This window comes from Crassostrea angulata, chromosome 6 (assembly GCF_025612915.1).
Source record: "Crassostrea angulata isolate pt1a10 chromosome 6, ASM2561291v2, whole genome shotgun sequence".
NCBI classification, from domain to species: domain Eukaryota; kingdom Metazoa; phylum Mollusca; class Bivalvia; order Ostreida; family Ostreidae; genus Magallana; species Magallana angulata.
This window is the reverse complement of record NC_069116.1, coordinates 33526330-33543432: the sequence shown is the minus strand read 5'-3', so window position 1 is coordinate 33543432 and position 17103 is coordinate 33526330. Positions and strand designations below refer to the sequence as shown.

The 17103-nt window shown below is 38.1% G+C and overlaps 1 protein-coding gene across 1 annotated transcript in view; it reads right to left on the bottom strand.

The window, feature by feature from the left end:
* The window catches only part of LOC128188824 (uncharacterized), a 118851-nt gene that overhangs the window by 4630 nt on the left and 97118 nt on the right, over positions 1–17103 (bottom strand). Inside the window, exons 210-249 of the mRNA XM_052860104.1 lie at positions 16847–17019; positions 16394–16553; positions 16103–16297; positions 15660–15911; positions 15389–15548; positions 14635–14870; positions 14364–14494; positions 13934–14087; positions 13565–13786; positions 13177–13270; positions 12966–13083; positions 12655–12803; positions 12245–12378; positions 11643–11915; positions 11102–11392; positions 10726–10877; positions 10480–10621; positions 10263–10366; positions 9865–10071; positions 9383–9557; positions 8713–8996; positions 8331–8483; positions 7895–8111; positions 7629–7792; positions 7107–7415; positions 6521–6689; positions 6084–6295; positions 5600–5786; positions 5271–5441; positions 4769–5176; positions 4444–4594; positions 3948–4090; positions 3725–3822; positions 3191–3359; positions 2912–3023; positions 2610–2817; positions 1806–2009; positions 1351–1573; positions 395–698; positions 79–99 (exon numbers count right to left, since the gene is read on the bottom strand). Of these exons, the coding sequence (XP_052716064.1) occupies positions 79–99; positions 395–698; positions 1351–1573; positions 1806–2009; positions 2610–2817; positions 2912–3023; positions 3191–3359; positions 3725–3822; positions 3948–4090; positions 4444–4594; positions 4769–5176; positions 5271–5441; positions 5600–5786; positions 6084–6295; positions 6521–6689; positions 7107–7415; positions 7629–7792; positions 7895–8111; positions 8331–8483; positions 8713–8996; positions 9383–9557; positions 9865–10071; positions 10263–10366; positions 10480–10621; positions 10726–10877; positions 11102–11392; positions 11643–11915; positions 12245–12378; positions 12655–12803; positions 12966–13083; positions 13177–13270; positions 13565–13786; positions 13934–14087; positions 14364–14494; positions 14635–14870; positions 15389–15548; positions 15660–15911; positions 16103–16297; positions 16394–16553; positions 16847–17019 (7429 nt within the window). The remainder of the gene's footprint in view (positions 1–78; positions 100–394; positions 699–1350; positions 1574–1805; positions 2010–2609; positions 2818–2911; positions 3024–3190; positions 3360–3724; positions 3823–3947; positions 4091–4443; positions 4595–4768; positions 5177–5270; positions 5442–5599; positions 5787–6083; positions 6296–6520; positions 6690–7106; positions 7416–7628; positions 7793–7894; positions 8112–8330; positions 8484–8712; positions 8997–9382; positions 9558–9864; positions 10072–10262; positions 10367–10479; positions 10622–10725; positions 10878–11101; positions 11393–11642; positions 11916–12244; positions 12379–12654; positions 12804–12965; positions 13084–13176; positions 13271–13564; positions 13787–13933; positions 14088–14363; positions 14495–14634; positions 14871–15388; positions 15549–15659; positions 15912–16102; positions 16298–16393; positions 16554–16846; positions 17020–17103) is intronic.

Genomic DNA, 17103 nt, shown 5'->3' with positions numbered 1-17103 from the left:
GAAACAGCAAACTCTTGATTGAACACCAAAGTAATAAAAATGTTCTGGTTTTTCAAGTAAAGGTTATGAAATACTTACTCCGTTTCCCTATCAAGAGGACTAAAATACAAAAGAAAACATGTCAATAACATTTTATGAAATTTTCATAATTTTATTTTATAACACATATTAATCAGATCTTTATGTATATAGTTTAACAAGATGGTTATCTTCATATGTATTAACTATTTACGATATTTTGTGTTGATACAATAAACAAAAGTTAAGTGAGACCATGATAAAGTAAACCATGAGTAAACTAACATAAAAACCCCCCAAACTTTTGAAATAGCAAAACATAATCGATTTCAACACTCTTTGGTGTTTATTCAACTTCTTCAATGCTTGCTCTGACCTCTTCTTCCGTTTGTATCGGTAAATCCCGGTACCGATCAGGATGATCAGGAGAACCCCGGCCAGGACGATGATGGCGATTAGGTAGAGCTCAAACTCGCAGTGGGGGTTGTCGACGGGACAGGCACACTCAAAGAAGTTCTCATTGTTGAAGCAGACGTATGGGCTGAGACAGGGGTCACTCAGACACTCGTCGATGTCCACGTCACAGTACTGACCGGTCCAGCCCCCCGCACACAGACACTTGTAGTAGGAGTCAAAACTGTGGGTGCGATGTGTGTCTTGGCATGGGTAGCTTCCATTCACTGTTAATGTAAACAATATATATTTATATGAAACGTAAAGACACAATCTACACATGCATGCGTATGAAGTCATATACATGTATTGTTACATTATTTATTATATACTTATTAAATCTTAAATGAATGACTTCAACATCAAAAAGTTTCACAGACCATTATTCAGCTAAAACATGTATGCATGATTGACTTTGAAGAAATGAATACAGGAAAGATAGACAGAGCTAATATAAAAATACTCAAGCTTGTATCAAATGTTGCCTGCATGATAAATCAAACTCGATTAACAAACTTTAAGTCTTGTTATCAATTGAAAAATGTTTCCTCCTTAAAGCTTATATCATTCAAGTAATAGAACCATTTTAACAAGGCCTTGGACTTTCAGTAGGACGTAGCTATCTAATTCTTGCATCAAAACAAGTTAAAAATGACGCTGGTTTCAAGCGAAATATACACCGATTGTGTAGTGTTAGCTCAATAGCCAGCCAAATCTTGTTGATTTCAAAGAGCCATGGCTGAGTAGCTAGCAATGAAAAAGACATGCCAATGTCACATTGCTATTTGACACAACTACCCAAAGTCCATGCTCCTGTTAAAATGGTTCTAAAAATTTGATTCATTTTGATCAGATGTACATATCAGGAGATACACCCACCAATGCACTGTGCTCTGTTGTGACAGGGCGACTCCATGATGGCAAACTGCAATGAAATGGGCAATGATGTTCCGTTTGACGAATCCTTGAAATACATCCTTGCAGTGAAGTTTCCAAACACATTCTTTGGCTGGGTAAAGGTTACACTAAAGGTCAGCCAGGACAGGAGAGTCTCATTCCGTGGCAAAGTCACATGGAAATTCTCACAAGGCATCATATCAGCCTGGAATTCAAACAAGAAGTGAATCTGTTAAAGTATTATCCTACAGAGAGCCTTAGAGATTTAATGAGAATTAAAATCTTTGAATGATTTTAGTGCATATGTACCAGTATTGGTCAAAATATCATAATGAGCCATTTATAAATGTTTTCAATTTAAAATGCAATTAATACCATATCTTATATACCAGATTATATACCAGTAGGCAATATGAAAGTTAACATTGCTACATTACCGTAGAACTCTTGGCATCATCACAGTGCTGTAAAAGATTTGGTACACTTCTATCGCTGTTAGAGATCGTGAGCATTCCATTTGGGGGCTGACTGAGATGGATCTCGATCATGTCCGTGATTTCTGGGTCGTACGCTCCTATTGCAGCCTTCCAGGTAGAACTCCAGCGGTCCTGGTTAAAATCGTTCTTGGCCTCCAGCAAAACCTGTACACAGCAAAGAAAACTTAAGCACACAAATTGGCAGCAATTTCAAGAGGTAGAGTTGTAAGTCTGGGAAGATAGAACTTGATTGTTCATGATCATTTTATTAGTTACATGGTTTGTAGAATTAGACCTAATATGGTATTTACAAGGCCAGTAAATTCCATATGAGGCAAGAGCAGAGCCTGAACCCCCATACGGAATTTACTGACCATGTTTAAACCATATTAGGTCTACTACAAATTTAATGAATATATCTTACACACTGCCTTTGAGTTTATGACAAAAAAAAAATAAAACAATAAGAATCAAGCATTTTATAAAAATGTTACATATTTATTCAACTGAGGTACAAAACCTGATGTCATAATACTCTAAGAATGACTTCATAATGCTCAAGAAGAGGTATATATATCATACAGACAATGTATGGAATATACATGGTCTCAATATGACTGCTGTTAACCAAAGATTACAACTTAGCAGGAGGTAAGATGAAATCTGCACTGATCCTTTCTTTAATGCATGCATTTCTTATATTATAAAGAAATCTTCGATTCTTAAATATGAATTCTCTAAACATAATTTTCATAGGTGTCGTACCACAATTGGTTCTGTTGGGTCTGCGTGTTGAATCAGCTTTCCAAATCTGGACACAAACATGGTAGGCGGGTCGTTGACTTCCTGGATGGTGATGTACAGGGTAGCTGTGCTGTTTTTGGGAACTATATCAGGGAACGTCTGCACCTCATACATAGTAAAGTTGACCATTTGCAAGCCTGAACAGTCACTGCAGGGTTTGAATGTCACACTAGGGAAGTAAAAAGACACAAGAATTTACCAAATCTCCTTTTAAACAAAACATTCATCCTAGACTTACAAAATAAATGAACATGTAGACTTACTGGCCATCAACCGTCATATTTAAATCCCCTAATTCAAATTCCTCTTCATTTAGTTCAAATTGTATGACATCTCCTTCATCATCAGTTGCAATAAGCTGATACACAAGCATTCCTACAGAAAGGATTCAAATTATATGCCAGCCTTATCATAGATTATAGAATTTGACTTGTAGGTATGGTTTTTTTTCAGCACAAAAGTTAAAACAAATTGTCAAACGGTGAAAAAATGTTTCCCTCCAAATCCTACTCACATCACCCTGTACATCACAGGAACCTTACCTGAGTCCTCCTCAATAGTGATGTTGTCGGTGCTGTTCAGTCTGGGTGGGGAGTTATAAATGGCCGCCTCTCCCAGGGGCAGTATGAACATGGTCTCCCGTTCAAACGTCCCATTGGACTTGGTGTGATCCGTATCATTGGCAGTGGCATTGTAATAGGTATCACACACCTGACAACAATACTCTTTTTTTGCTTACACATATATATAACTGTGTGTCACATTCATTTTGCATAGAAAGAAATACACCAATGACATGTACATTCCAAATCATATTACTGGTAATAGAAAAGGTAAGATTCATACTTCTTTTTGATTTTGATTTAAAATTAAAAAGTCTTTAGGTCTCAATATATTAACTGTCTTTAGAGCAAGGGGTATAAAACACCCACACAGATACTACTATCTCTAATATTACCTCTAATGATAATACTACAAGCACCTCATATGAAATCAGCCAGAGGTAGAGAAAGAGTTCAAGATGCATCATCTTTGAACGTGTTTGTGTTTGTAATAAGGAACTATACTCCCATTACCTTGACTGACATGAATTGTGTGGCAGAGTTATACACCTCCTGCTCATCTGGGCCAAGATGTCTGCACGTCTTGCTGCTCAACTCCCAGTACTGCATAACTGTATTAAATCACCTCAGAAGTTAGTTTAGCTAGTTGTTTATAACAAGTTGTCACTTCCATTATTTTAAATTATAAATGTTAACTCATTCCAAATAATATCCTTCAAATTCCTAATTTTCCTACCTGGATTCCAGTGTATAAGCATTGGTCTGTTCCCAGTTGTGTTGCCTCCGACTTCATCACGGTAGGTAATCACTATAGGACCAGGCATAGGGACATTTCCAACCACAGCCAAGGAGAAGGCTGTATAGTTATCAAAGTTCACCCTAAAAACAAATAACACAATAGAGAGTCAACAGATAAAATTAGTTTACAACTTACAAATTCCTGCAGACTGTTAAAAAAATTTGCAGTGCTTTAAATGTTCTTCATAATATTAGGTACTGTAAACCAACTTTTATTCGCCACGACATTATTTCTCGATTTACTGGACACAAACTGGTACACGACGACTAATTTTTGCTAGTTAGCCTTATAAAGACCTGTACAACAAGGGCTGGTTCGCAGCGAGAAATATTCGCAGCGACAATGCTCTAAGGCTTGTGAACCTTGCGAAAATTTCTCACTCACAAATTAAAGTTGATTTACAGTATATGGTACATGTATCTAAATTTGTTACCTGTTGACTAGAAGTCTCTGGACTTTGTCTTTGGTATTGGTGGGATCTTCTATGTAAGACACAAAGTTGTTGGAGGCATCAGAGCCGTAGGTGGCAGTGATTTCAGCATCTGTCAGGGGCGTCACCACAATGGTGGTACCATGGGGCAAGCCTGGCAAACAAACAATTATGCATTCATTTTTTTTGTTTGACTAAAAGTTTGCTGAATGTAAAATTAAAATGACAAGACAAAAGGAATTGAAAATGCATAATAAATGCTAACAAAAAATTTAAACGATCTGCATATATTAAGTAAAATTGTATGCCCTCTAAATCAAATAAATACCACTAGGTGTTCGAATATTGGTGTCCCCTAAAGCTCTCTTTTTCCTCTTAGAAGTGACAGAAATATCCTGAGAAATGGCTTGTCCATTGAGAGACATTTCAGTCAGAGATCTGCTGTTGGTGATCACAATACATCCAGCTGTTATATTCTTACACAACATGGCTTCACTGCACAGCCTCATGTTCATGAACATCACTTTTCCGACTGGCATATTGAATAACTTTCCAGTGGAATTCCCACTGGAGGAACCAGCTTGTCCTCCAACCCTGAGGTCAGAGAGAGCTCGCACCTGCTGTCCGTTTATCCACAAGTCCCCATTTTTTATTTCGGCCTTGCCAGACTCATTGAGACCCACCCATGTACAGGGAAAGATGTCATCTATGAAAGGTGTAGACCCGATGCACAGATCTGTGAGAAACAAAATAAGGATTCCGTTATACACTTTAAAAACGCATGAAAATGTACCCATATAATAAAAATTCTATTTAAAAAAAACCCGCACCATATCTGTTGACAGCCAAGTCATTGGATTTGGAGAATGTGATCCCAGCCTTTTCTCCACCATCTTGTTTGTAGGATTGTGGGGGATACACAACCATGGAGAAGTTAGTGACAAACAACATGGTGACATTGACGTCGTCTGCCTGAGGAGGATCCAGCAATACTGTCACCCCTATTGAAAATCAATCGTTACTATAGTTATATAACAACTGACAAATTGTTAACTTTCAGATTCTCTACTCAAAAATTGGATATCTTAATATCTTGCATAACAATGAAGACATTCAATGGTCCTAGAAATTGAAAATGCCTGGTAATCAGACAGTGTACCTTTGGTATCATTGTGCGCCGCGGACTGCCCTGCCCCATTGTAACAGATTATAGAGACGTAGTAGGTGTGGTTGTGCTGGAGGACCCCCTCCAGACTTCTGTTGATGCCCGCCACATTGTGACCAGTAGATGTGTAGTTCTGGATGTCTGTCTCCCCTACTGATGTACCGATGGCCCACAAGTATTCCTGTCAAGTCAAAGAAGTTATGTTAGATTCATTCCCATGCAAATAGTATGTACAGTAAAACTTAACACCAAAACTGCCTTTCAAAGGCAAAATTTCTACTTTCTGGACACTTCAGTAAATGTTTTGGAAACATCAACAACAGTTTAGGATGTTTTATACTGTTTTATGTAAAATTAAGGAGATTTACTGTACTTTGTAAACAACTTAGTACACATTGCTAAAAATATATCTTGCGTTTCGTGCCAATCTTAGTCAATCTTTATTTGATCTGTATGAAACCAAACATAAACAACTTACCACAATATCACTCTCCTCGTCATCACATTTCCAGATGGCTTTGATTGTACTGTTGGACTGCTGGTAGCGCACTGGAGTACTCTCCCCTTGATCCACATCGTAGTATATGTCCAGACTCATGATCTGCTGGTCAAACTCGGGCGGAGAGGTGTCCACGTAGAAACCATCTGAGGACGACACTGCAAAGGCCCCAGACCCACTGGTGGCTCTCACTAGAAGAGATCAAAGTATTGAGAGTACAGATAGGCCCCAAATTTCAATAATGCAGCAATATCTGAGAAATTCAGCATAAAGGAATATGAGACAAGTTGGTCTGCCTATAATGGTCTGAGGAAAGATTGTAGTTTTGGTAAATTAATGACTCTTTTGGTGTTTTTTATTGTAAATAAATTCATCAAGCATATCAAATGAATTGAGGTAACAAAGGTAATGTATACCTGTGAGATAGTATGTGGCGAGTTCGTCGGCACTGGAGCTGTTCCTCTTTGAGGTCAGATTGAGGTTGTCTAGTGAGAACACCTTCAGGATGGTGTTGTCAGTGCTACAGGACGAGTTACAGCTGAAGAGGGAGCAGTCATTGATACAGGGAATACAGGGGAAATCAATCTGTAAAATCCACAGGATATCACAATACACTTAATGGAAATCTACATGTAACATCATGCACCCTTAACTCCAATTTGCTTGAATCAGTAAATCTTATGTCCTACACCTTATTCCTATACATATACTGTAGTTTCATCAATATTCGTTGGATACCAATTTTCGTGGATTTTGTTGTTTAGTTGATCCACAAAATTAAATGTTCCTTGAAGTGCAATTTTTATTAACATGTTGTATTGATAGGGTTATTGGCCATGAATTTACGTATCCTTGAAACTGTGATTTTCACTTTATCCATGAAAATTGATGCCCTTGAATATTAATGAAACCACAGTATATCATTACATATTTGACTCAATTTTTTATTCATTACAAGAGTAACAACCTAACCAAAATCTCTTCTAAGGAAAATTGTATTACCTCTTTGAATCCCACTACATCTGTAGCTAATCTAGAAGTCCCGATTCCAGCTTCATACATGATGATTGGGTTAGAGTAGCCTCTAAACTGCTGTCCTGACCTGCACAAAGTGCCCACAGGTGGCGGCATCTCCAGGTGAGAGAACTCAGCATAAGCGGCCCATGGTGTGAAGGCATCCACAGCCTTGGGGAGAATGTTGTCTTTCTTGAACAAGTGAACAAAGAGTAGGGTATCGGTGGAGAGGTGGGGAACGTCACAGAGCTGGTTGATGAAGTCTTCTCCCACATACACAGACATGCACCACTGCAGCTATAAAACAAACCATTCAACATGATCAATGGCAGTTCGCTAACATGAATGAAAAGAATTTTTTTTTCTTTGACCTTTATTGAACAAGTTGACTTTTGAGTCAAGGCACCTGCATAAGCTCTTATTAATGCATAATGCAACTTTCTCCAATTTGACTTCTTCCAATTTGTATAATGGGTAAAAAATCTTTCAAACATTTTATTTGAAACTTACCAGGGTGGCTTCCTCACTCTTCACATCAAATTTGATGATGTAAGATTTGTACACTGCACTTGGGTCAAAGTTTACTTCAGTTTTGAGTCTAAATTTTTCTCTTGTGTTATTAAAGTATCTACACCAGGACACAATGTATCCACTGGCATTCTGGGATGGATTGGCTACAAAAAAGAAATGTTTTTAAAATCTATCTAACCTCCTTGTGATCAAGGCATGTTTCTTTGTCTCAAATTTTTACAAACTAGAAGTACATATTGAAGTACCTGCATAAAGTTGGACCCCACAGGAGTTTTGCATTGTGCTGGGATCGATTTGACCCAGGACACTGGTCCCCGTATCATCAACCACATCAAATGGGGAAGCTGTAGTGGACACAACTACAGGGGCCGCTGTGGAAGTCACTACAGGAAACGTCTCGTTACCATAGTAACCTTTCTCTTTCAGGTACAGTTGACAGTCACATTTTCCATTATCACAAGTCTGTGTATCAAATAAACAAATGTTAATGTAAGCATAGATCTAAATAACAGTTTTCAATTTAATCACACTAAAAACTTGTCAAAGACTGTTTTAATAAGAAATTAGAGGAATATATTTCATATTCAATCATAATTAGTAATAAATTTAGAACTTGTTGCTATCCTATAACGAACATACAACTGTTAAAAAGTATAACTGTTACAGCTGTGGAATACTGACTGTGGGAATTGGATTTGTGAAACAGCAGTAGCAGGCTTGTGTCATGACTTCCTCCGTCTGATGTTTCATGGTGGCCAATCCCTCATCAGTGCCATCCCAGAATAAGACTTCTGTCACCACCTCTCCATCATGGTCAGCCGCCCGAAGCTCCAGCTAACAAATACAGCACGTACAAATATTTATACTTAGTCTAGTGCATACTCTGTGTGCATTCATATCACAATGATTTGTAATTTTTTAAATTCTACTGTGCTAAAATTCCACAAACTCCAAGTATCTCGCTAGATATAAACATACAGTATACTTTACATATACTTGTAAAGGTTTCTATATCAATCATCCTTTTATGTACTAAGCAACTGTATAAAATGAAGCTGCTTACTTTGTATGTTCCTCCATTGTACATCTCTGCTTGCCTGTACAGAGCCCCTGCCCCCAAAATGTCATTATTCACAGTGTCCCGTGTCAGGGCTAGTTTCAGTTTCACTTTGTCTTCCACGGGGAAGTCCATGATGTAGATGGGCAAGTATTGTATCTTCCAGTTCTCCGCCTCTGGATCCAGCATTCCAAGCTTTGTGAGCTTCTTCCAGTTTGGATCGCTTTTGATTAAAATGTTCTGATTTGGACACGACAGTCCAGTTGGTTTTGCAAGATGCAGAAAAGATCCTGTAAAACAACCATCAGTTAAGTGTACTGGCATATACTTAAAGAGGCTGGGTGGTCAACAAAATAGCCATCAGATATGTTTTAAACATTTAGACAAAAGTAAATCTGATTTCAAATACCTACTGTTTTTTAAAAATAGCAAACTCAGTAGCTGTTTTTTCCCAGTAGATGACATGTGATCAGTATTTTATTAAGCATGTAAAAAATATAACAATAATAAATTATACCCTTTTCCACATCACAAATAATATCAGCCCTTGACCAATATCAGCCCTTGGGCCTTCAGCCCTCTTGTTGATATTGGTGTCTTGGTATGATACAGGATGTGATATGGAAAAGAGTACTATGTATTTTTTTTTCTATGAATAAAGACAGAAGACAGGAACCTGTGACTTTGGTGTTGTCATTCACCCATAATACATCACTCAGGAAGTCTGGACCATCTTTGACCACACCGCTATGAGGGGTTGTCCTGTCAATGAGGACCGGGGGAGACTGCAGCTCAACAAACAGACCTGCACAGTTTTTCACCCTCATCCTTACGTAATAGGGAATGTTCTCCTAAAGAAGAAAATACATCACAACACTGATCCATAATTATGTCATTGGCAGAAAGCTAGACTATTAATAAGTCCAGTTTATTTTTAAGTTTGTCTTTCTTAGCTCATTTTTGTGGATTTCATGGTAATTTTAATCTTTAATGAATTATGAAGCTTGATCATTATTTTTTTCTCGTAAAAGTGATTTTCCAAACTTATATACCCTAAAACCTGTAAAAACTGACATTACAAATGAATTTTTCCCTCAAAACTCAAGTAACTTCTTGGTAATATTTTTAACTACCTCCCTTCTGTTAATGGACAATTACCTGCAGTTTGATATCCACAATGTCGTATGCTGTGTAGGTGTTAGACAGAGTTATCCAGTCTGTGACGCTGGTGGCTGTGGCTCTGTTCTTGTTGCAGGAGGAGTTCCTCCACAGGGAAATCTCAAAGGTGGATATCCCAGACTCCGGATCGCTGAAGTTCATCCAGTTGACACTTATACTGGTGTCAATGGTGGAGTAGGTCACAGACTGAAAGCAACATACAAATCAAATTTTCGCAACAGAAAACATAAAATTCTTCTAAAAGTGAAATATAAATAAAGAAGCTTAAACAGTCAATAACTGGTGTGTTTAGTACTCCATTATTTTCAAAATCATGTTGGAAATAAGTTTATACCCATGTATTCTTATTTAAAAGCAATGATCCCAGAGTTTCTTACCATGTCATAAAACGGCCCAGTTTTCATCTTGCCCATCTCAGGTTTGGTGACATCAACAATAAAGGCTGAGTAGGTGCTAGCACATTGTCCAGAGTTGTCTGTGGCTGAAGAAACAAAGTCAAGATTTGTTTACCATTTTGTTATAATTGAAAAAATATGTGTTGGTAAAATTAAACAGATTAATAATTAAGATATACAAGATTTTGTAAAGTATTACCAATGACCCAGATGTAGTAAGTCTGTCCATGGATTAGGTCTAGTCCCATTACTTTGGCGTAGGTGTTCTGACCCTGGTTAGCGACATCCATGGCAGGAAACAAGGCCTTTCTCTCACTCTCTGATAGGGAGCCTCCATCGATCTGTTCACATTTAATGCAGCAATAATGACAACACAACAAGAACACAAGAAATCAGTGGATTAAGTTTGAACAAATTCATTGTCATTTCATAAACGTTGACTTACATATTCTTTACACTCTGTGTTATTGGCCTCCGTGGTGTTGGAAATTGCCACGTAATACATGAAGATTCCCAAAGACGAGGAGAAGCCATTGTACTGGACTTCAAGGGAGTCGTTAGTGTGTACACAACTGCCAGGACTAGAAATGATTCCCACTAAAAAAGTAATTCAAAAGCATTTTAATCTATGCAATACAATACCATCTTCTCCATCACTAATGACTTTTTCTTAAAACTACACCACCATTTTCCCATCATATCTAATGAATCTGTTAAATCTAAATTATGAGTCTACATCCAAATATGTATTCTTATTCAGCTGCATTGGATCTTATCAAATTATTACTTCTGATTCAGTTTTATAAAACGACAAGTTTTACCTGTGATCCCTCCTCCATCTCCCACTGTGAATCCATTAGAAGTGACCATGGTCTTGGAGAACGATTTACTGTACGCGATCACAGTGAAGTAATAGGTAGCAGTGCCCGGGGTGAGACTCAGGTCGTAGAACGTGATGGTCGTGTTGGTGCCGACCTCTGTGTAGGGCACTACATCGTAGCGGGTCTTGTTGAATCTTCTGTCTGTCCCCAGAGCCACTTCATAGTAAGCTATCTGCTGACTTCTGTCCTGAGACTCTAACTTGGACTGATCGGTCTGAACTCCAGGGTTTCCTAGGGAAACACAGAAAGGCCTTTGTTATCCAAGTATTCTATATAAGGCATTATCAAAACAAGGAATTCATTAATTTTTCAATTTCAGTGAGGGATTTACAGTTCCTATTATTATAATATTAGAAGCCCCATCTTATCTCCCTATATGCTATTCTTATCCAATAGAAATATATTCATTAATTTCTCTAGAAAAAAGTCAAAATTATCAACAAGTTTATTTCTTGCTAAAGCAAACAAATTATGAATTTACCACTGTTGACATCAATCTGCACAATGGCATCTGCTGGAAGACCGAATCCATTCCAGTTGGCCGAGACAGTCCTCGGAGAGGGTAGAATGTTTAGATCGAAACCTGCTATGCTACCATCGTACACCTTCCCTGGCAAGAGTGGCGTCCCCTGAATGGTGACCCCCGATGACCTCTTGGTGTACTGGTAACCGATGGAGTTGGTCACTCTCAACAGGTTGATGTAGGTCTCGCTGTTCACCAACACCAGACCATCAATCAGCCCGGAGGTCTTCACTACAAACAACAGGACAGTAATCTCACACTGTATCCACTCAAACCCCAAATCAATTCTTCACTTAATTATAATATTCAACTTCCTTATTCAAAAAAAAATTTAAAAAATTTTCTGAGCTCAAAAATTGAAAATACAATATGGCAGCCAGGTTTTTATTTCAATCTTTTCACAAGATTTGAAAAGATCGATCTATAATCATATATTTTTTTGGTAAACATAAATCTTATAAAGTCATAAATTAAACTTATAAATTGGGGCAGAAATGACACACCAGAGTTCTGGCTTTTACAAGAAATGAAAGATTTCATTAACGGCAACAACTACTCACAGCCCATGTCAAGGAATGAAGAGATGACTTTTCCGTCCAGTCTTTCTATGGCCCACTCGTACTTTGTGGCTGGGCAAGGATCCCCTGAGGTGTCCCAGCCAGCCATGATGGTCGCTGGATCTGTCTGGATGTCTCTGTAAAACAACAAAAATAAGTATTCCTAAAAATAGTTAAACCTCAATATCTTGAACTCCATTGGATGAAGCAATAACTTTTAGATATCCAAGAATTGGAATTATCAAGGAATGTAAAAAATACTTCAAAATCACTTTGACATACCCATGGTATTTGAAATACCAATGTTAGCCAAACTAGTCAGAGTTCAAAATTAGTTCTATTAAACAGATTAGAAAGACCCAGACTACTATACTGCATTTGTATGATATTAGAAATGTAAGTGATGATCTTACACATCCTGGTTGCCTCCCTCTACAAGGTCCATGATTCCCACATGAGACAGGGGTGACCTGCCCTGACTGAGGTATGACATGTACACACCATTGGAGGAGGATACACTGGACAATCCGGCCTTGTTTACAGCTTTTACAGACACAAACAACTGGAAAAGTAAAACAGAATCAAATATCTTTAAATTAGCCTTTAATATATAGTCCACACTGCAGCTAGCAATAAAAATAAATTGTTATAAATAAACTTTTTCACAAAGCAACAAAGAATAAACTTTGAACTTTGAAACTGATTATACAGAGGAAACAGTCACCTGTCTCTGTCCGTTTAGATTCAGGCCGCCCACAGTGTAGTGTTTACTGGAGAGAGGGATTGGGATGAATGACTGAATCTGTCCCCCTCCTGGCGAGGTTCCCACTGCTATCTGATACCTAAAATACAGAGAAAAAATCTCAAACTCTGAATATTAGAAGTAAATAGAATAAAATGTTACAAAAACAATCACATTTTGAAGGGCTACTAACTCTGCAATTCCAGATTCTGGATCAGAGAATGGCATCCAAGTCACTGACAGGGATGTAAGGGACTCTGTACAAATGGCGTCTAAAGCATCACATTCTGAAAACAACAATACATGTACTAAAGAATCAAATGTACTAAATCAATATCAAGCCTATGTACTAAGACAATACTATAATGATATTTTTGTATCATTTCACTGAATCACGTCTAATAGATATGTTTGTTAATAGTTTACATGTTTATAAAATAATAGAAGCAGAACTGTAACTTGCAAAACTTATACTTATTATCCTCAAAAAGGCTGTTTTGTTTTTAGTGTGAATTAAAAAATTTATAAGCACATGTGCTATCGATGTATTAAATTACGTTACATAATTCAGTAAAACCAACCTTGATCTGTGGAGCACTGGACACTGTTCTGGGTGACGGTGGCCGTGTTATCAGAGAAGTCCAGTCTGTACACGCTGTGTAGGTCCACCACCTTCCCTGTGACGGGCGGAGTGGTGTCCAAGATGATGGGGAGGGAGAAGGCACTGACCTCTAGACCCACAGAGTTCACTGCCGTCACTGTCACAAAGTACACTGACCCATGGGACAGCTGGCCAGTCACACCTACACATTGTAAAACAAAAACCCAAGACACTTACTATATTCCTGAAAACATGTCAGTCCTAATTAATAATGGCAAAATGCTCTTTCTAAACAAGTTCAGAAGGTCCAAAGCTGGTGGACACATTTGATGGATACAGTGTTACCTACCAGTGATGGTATATTTCCATGTATCCCCGGCAACAGTCACCCCTGACAACAAGCTGTTATCCCCCTGCGCTGACCCCATTGCTATATGGTATTCTGTGATAGGAGATTCTGTGTCTGAAAACCCTGTCCAGCTACAATCTATAGACTGGCCCGGCTGTAGGAGAAACAGATATGTCGTCATAAATTTAGGTAAAATTTCTCATGAAGTGTCACAGTAGCTTGTTCATAACAATAAGTTAACATATCTTTTAACTGTGCAACTTCTGCAAACAAATACACTGTCAGGTGACAAGGAGCAGTTACAGAGAAAAAACCTATGAATAATACTAACTAATATTCATTAATGGTGAAATTCACAGCCATTCTTAATTCAACTTGGTACAGGTACCTATAATAGTCTATATTGTTTGCATCCTATTATGGTACAGACCTGGATATACTCTGGGCATGTGACGGAGCCCGACTGAGGGGTAGTGTCATCCACCACCACAGCACTGGTAATCTTCTTGCTTATCAAGCCCACACTGTTCTCTGCCCAGATGCTTATGATGCTAGGTTTTCCTTTAGGAAAAAATAGAGAAAATCAACACAAATCTTAAGAAGCATTTTAAAAGAAAATACCATCATGATGTAAGTGCATAGAAAATTTTAATAAATTCAAAGTTAAACTGGAATGGGAGACAATAAATGGAGAAACAAACCTGACTTCATGGCTGGCACTGAGGCCACATTCACTCCATTGCTGTTCATTGATGAGATGTTGAGTTCTTTCTTTGGTGAGATGTCCTCAGCATAGGGATATGTTCCCACGGCACACCACGCCTTCACAATGTCCGACTCTGTGTCATTGTAGTGCCATTCCGCCGACACATACTTCTCTGATATCTCATACACCGTGTCATTGGCAGGGCCATCAGACAACCAGTCATCTGCCAGTCTGAGTGGGAAAAAATACATCTTAGACATTGAAGTTATGCACTAAATAGTGTGGTTTCATTAATATTCAAGGGTATCAATTTTCATGGATAAAGTGAAAATCACAGTTTCATTGTAAATTCGTGGCCAATGACCCCATCAATACAAAATGTTAATAGAAATTGCATTTCAATGAACATTTATTTTCATGGATCAACCTAAAAACGAAATCCATGAAAATTGGTATTCAACGAATATTGATGAAACCACAGTATATAAACTATTGACACTTGTTTATTTATTAGGACTGTGGTTTAAATCTTTTTCAATCTTCAATATTTTTGTTTTTTCTTATTTTCTAACTACATTTGAATTGATATGGTAGTACATGTATTGAACACACAAATACTATGAGTCATCATCTTAACACAATAAATTTACCCCAATGGTAAATAAACTGAAGTTTTCAATTCATGCATATTACAGAAACTGTATCAATGTGATTCCACAGAAAAAACTTCTATGACTTGAGTTTGTTACCTGTCCACTTGTATAACAGGAGGAGTCTGGTCCACAGTGAAGCCATCAGAATTGGTCTGTAGAACATTACCACCATTAGTCAACGCCCTGATTGTAGTGTAGTACGTCTGATTGGCCTTTAGTTCTAGATTGACTTGTGCATATCCTGAGCTGGTCAAACCTATGGGGACATCAACTCTACATTAGCTTGCTTTGTTTCTCTTGAGTGTATACAGATTATGCTTGTTAACTCTTGGTACAGCCAAACTTTTAAAACTCTTCTGCCACATACCATTTCCTTCCACATTGGTCTCTTCCATGTGGACAACATTGTCCTCAGTAAATGGCAGGACGTCTTGTTTCTCTGGCTCTGTTCCTACAGCCATCTCAAACTTCATGATGCCGTGCAGACTGCTCTCGAACCCTGTGAACTGGACAGTGACTGTGCTGGCATCCAGCTGGTGGTCAATCTCAAACACACCGTCTGGGCGCAGGGTCCCTGACACCATGTCCTCACTGCCCTCAGCTCCATCATACACCATGCCTGTCAAAATTTGCAGCATTATCACACAGATTGTAGCCATATTACCAAATCCATTCATCATTATTTTGTGAAAATGAGTCACTGTGGCACTTTATATTCTCAGAATTTAAAATAACCAAAATTTTAGCATTTTGTACTGCTTGTAAAACCCATCAGCCATGGTCGTTTTAAAGCCTCAATTATAATATTACCTGCTTTATCACCCTGGGTGATGTAGATTGGGTTGAAATTGGATGTTACAGTCCTCCCCGCACCGTTCTCTGTTTGTAGGGATACATAATACACAGGCTGGGTAGTGGCCGGGTCAGTCACAGAGAGACTCAGACCATCGATGTAATAGCTATGTACAAGGCCAACCCATTTCCAGTTCAGTACATCAGTTCCTCCTAAAAAATCAAATAATTACCAAAAGCAATTTCTTTAAAATTTATTCTTATTTCTAAAGGTATCTGATTCCTGAGCATTAGGCTTGAAATAATAACCTGGTGTTGTTCCCACAGCCAGCTTGTGTTTGACAATCCCAGACTGGTGGTCCTCTACATCCCAGGCGACCATGATCCCCTCTCTGTCAGTCTGGTGCACATGACCACTGGTCAACTCCTCAGCTATCTCAGCCATCACACCCACTCTCAACCAATGAACCTACAAAACAGAGATACCTTCTTTTGTGTATATGTACAGTAAAACCTGTTAACTGAAAGAAAGCTCATACATGTAATAACAAAATCATGCTTGCAGTAAAGGAAATTTCATTCACTCTCATCAAAAAAATTTTCAAATCCATAATGGTTATAACAAATTACATTTATTCATTAAAAACTTGTGGTTCCTAGCAATTTGCAAGAATCATGTTTTACTGTGCATCTAGAACATATTGTAAAGCTGTTGGAAAGATTTCCATTCTTCAGTCAACATTTACAAGTTGAGGAACTTACCAAAGGTGATGTGGTGTCAATGATGACTCCATTGGTCTCAAAGGAGGACATGTAGCCAGCATTGTTGACTGCTGCCACCCTGACAGTATACAGTGCCCCCTGTCTCAGGCTCAGTCCTGTCCATGTGTAGCTGGTCAGTGACCCAGATACAATGGTGTTCCATGTGTGGGTCACTGCAAGGGCAACAAAAAAGGTTACAAGTTAAGTAAGAGAAAAATATAACTATTTTTTAATTAATTGTTGCTTTAAAGCAGTGA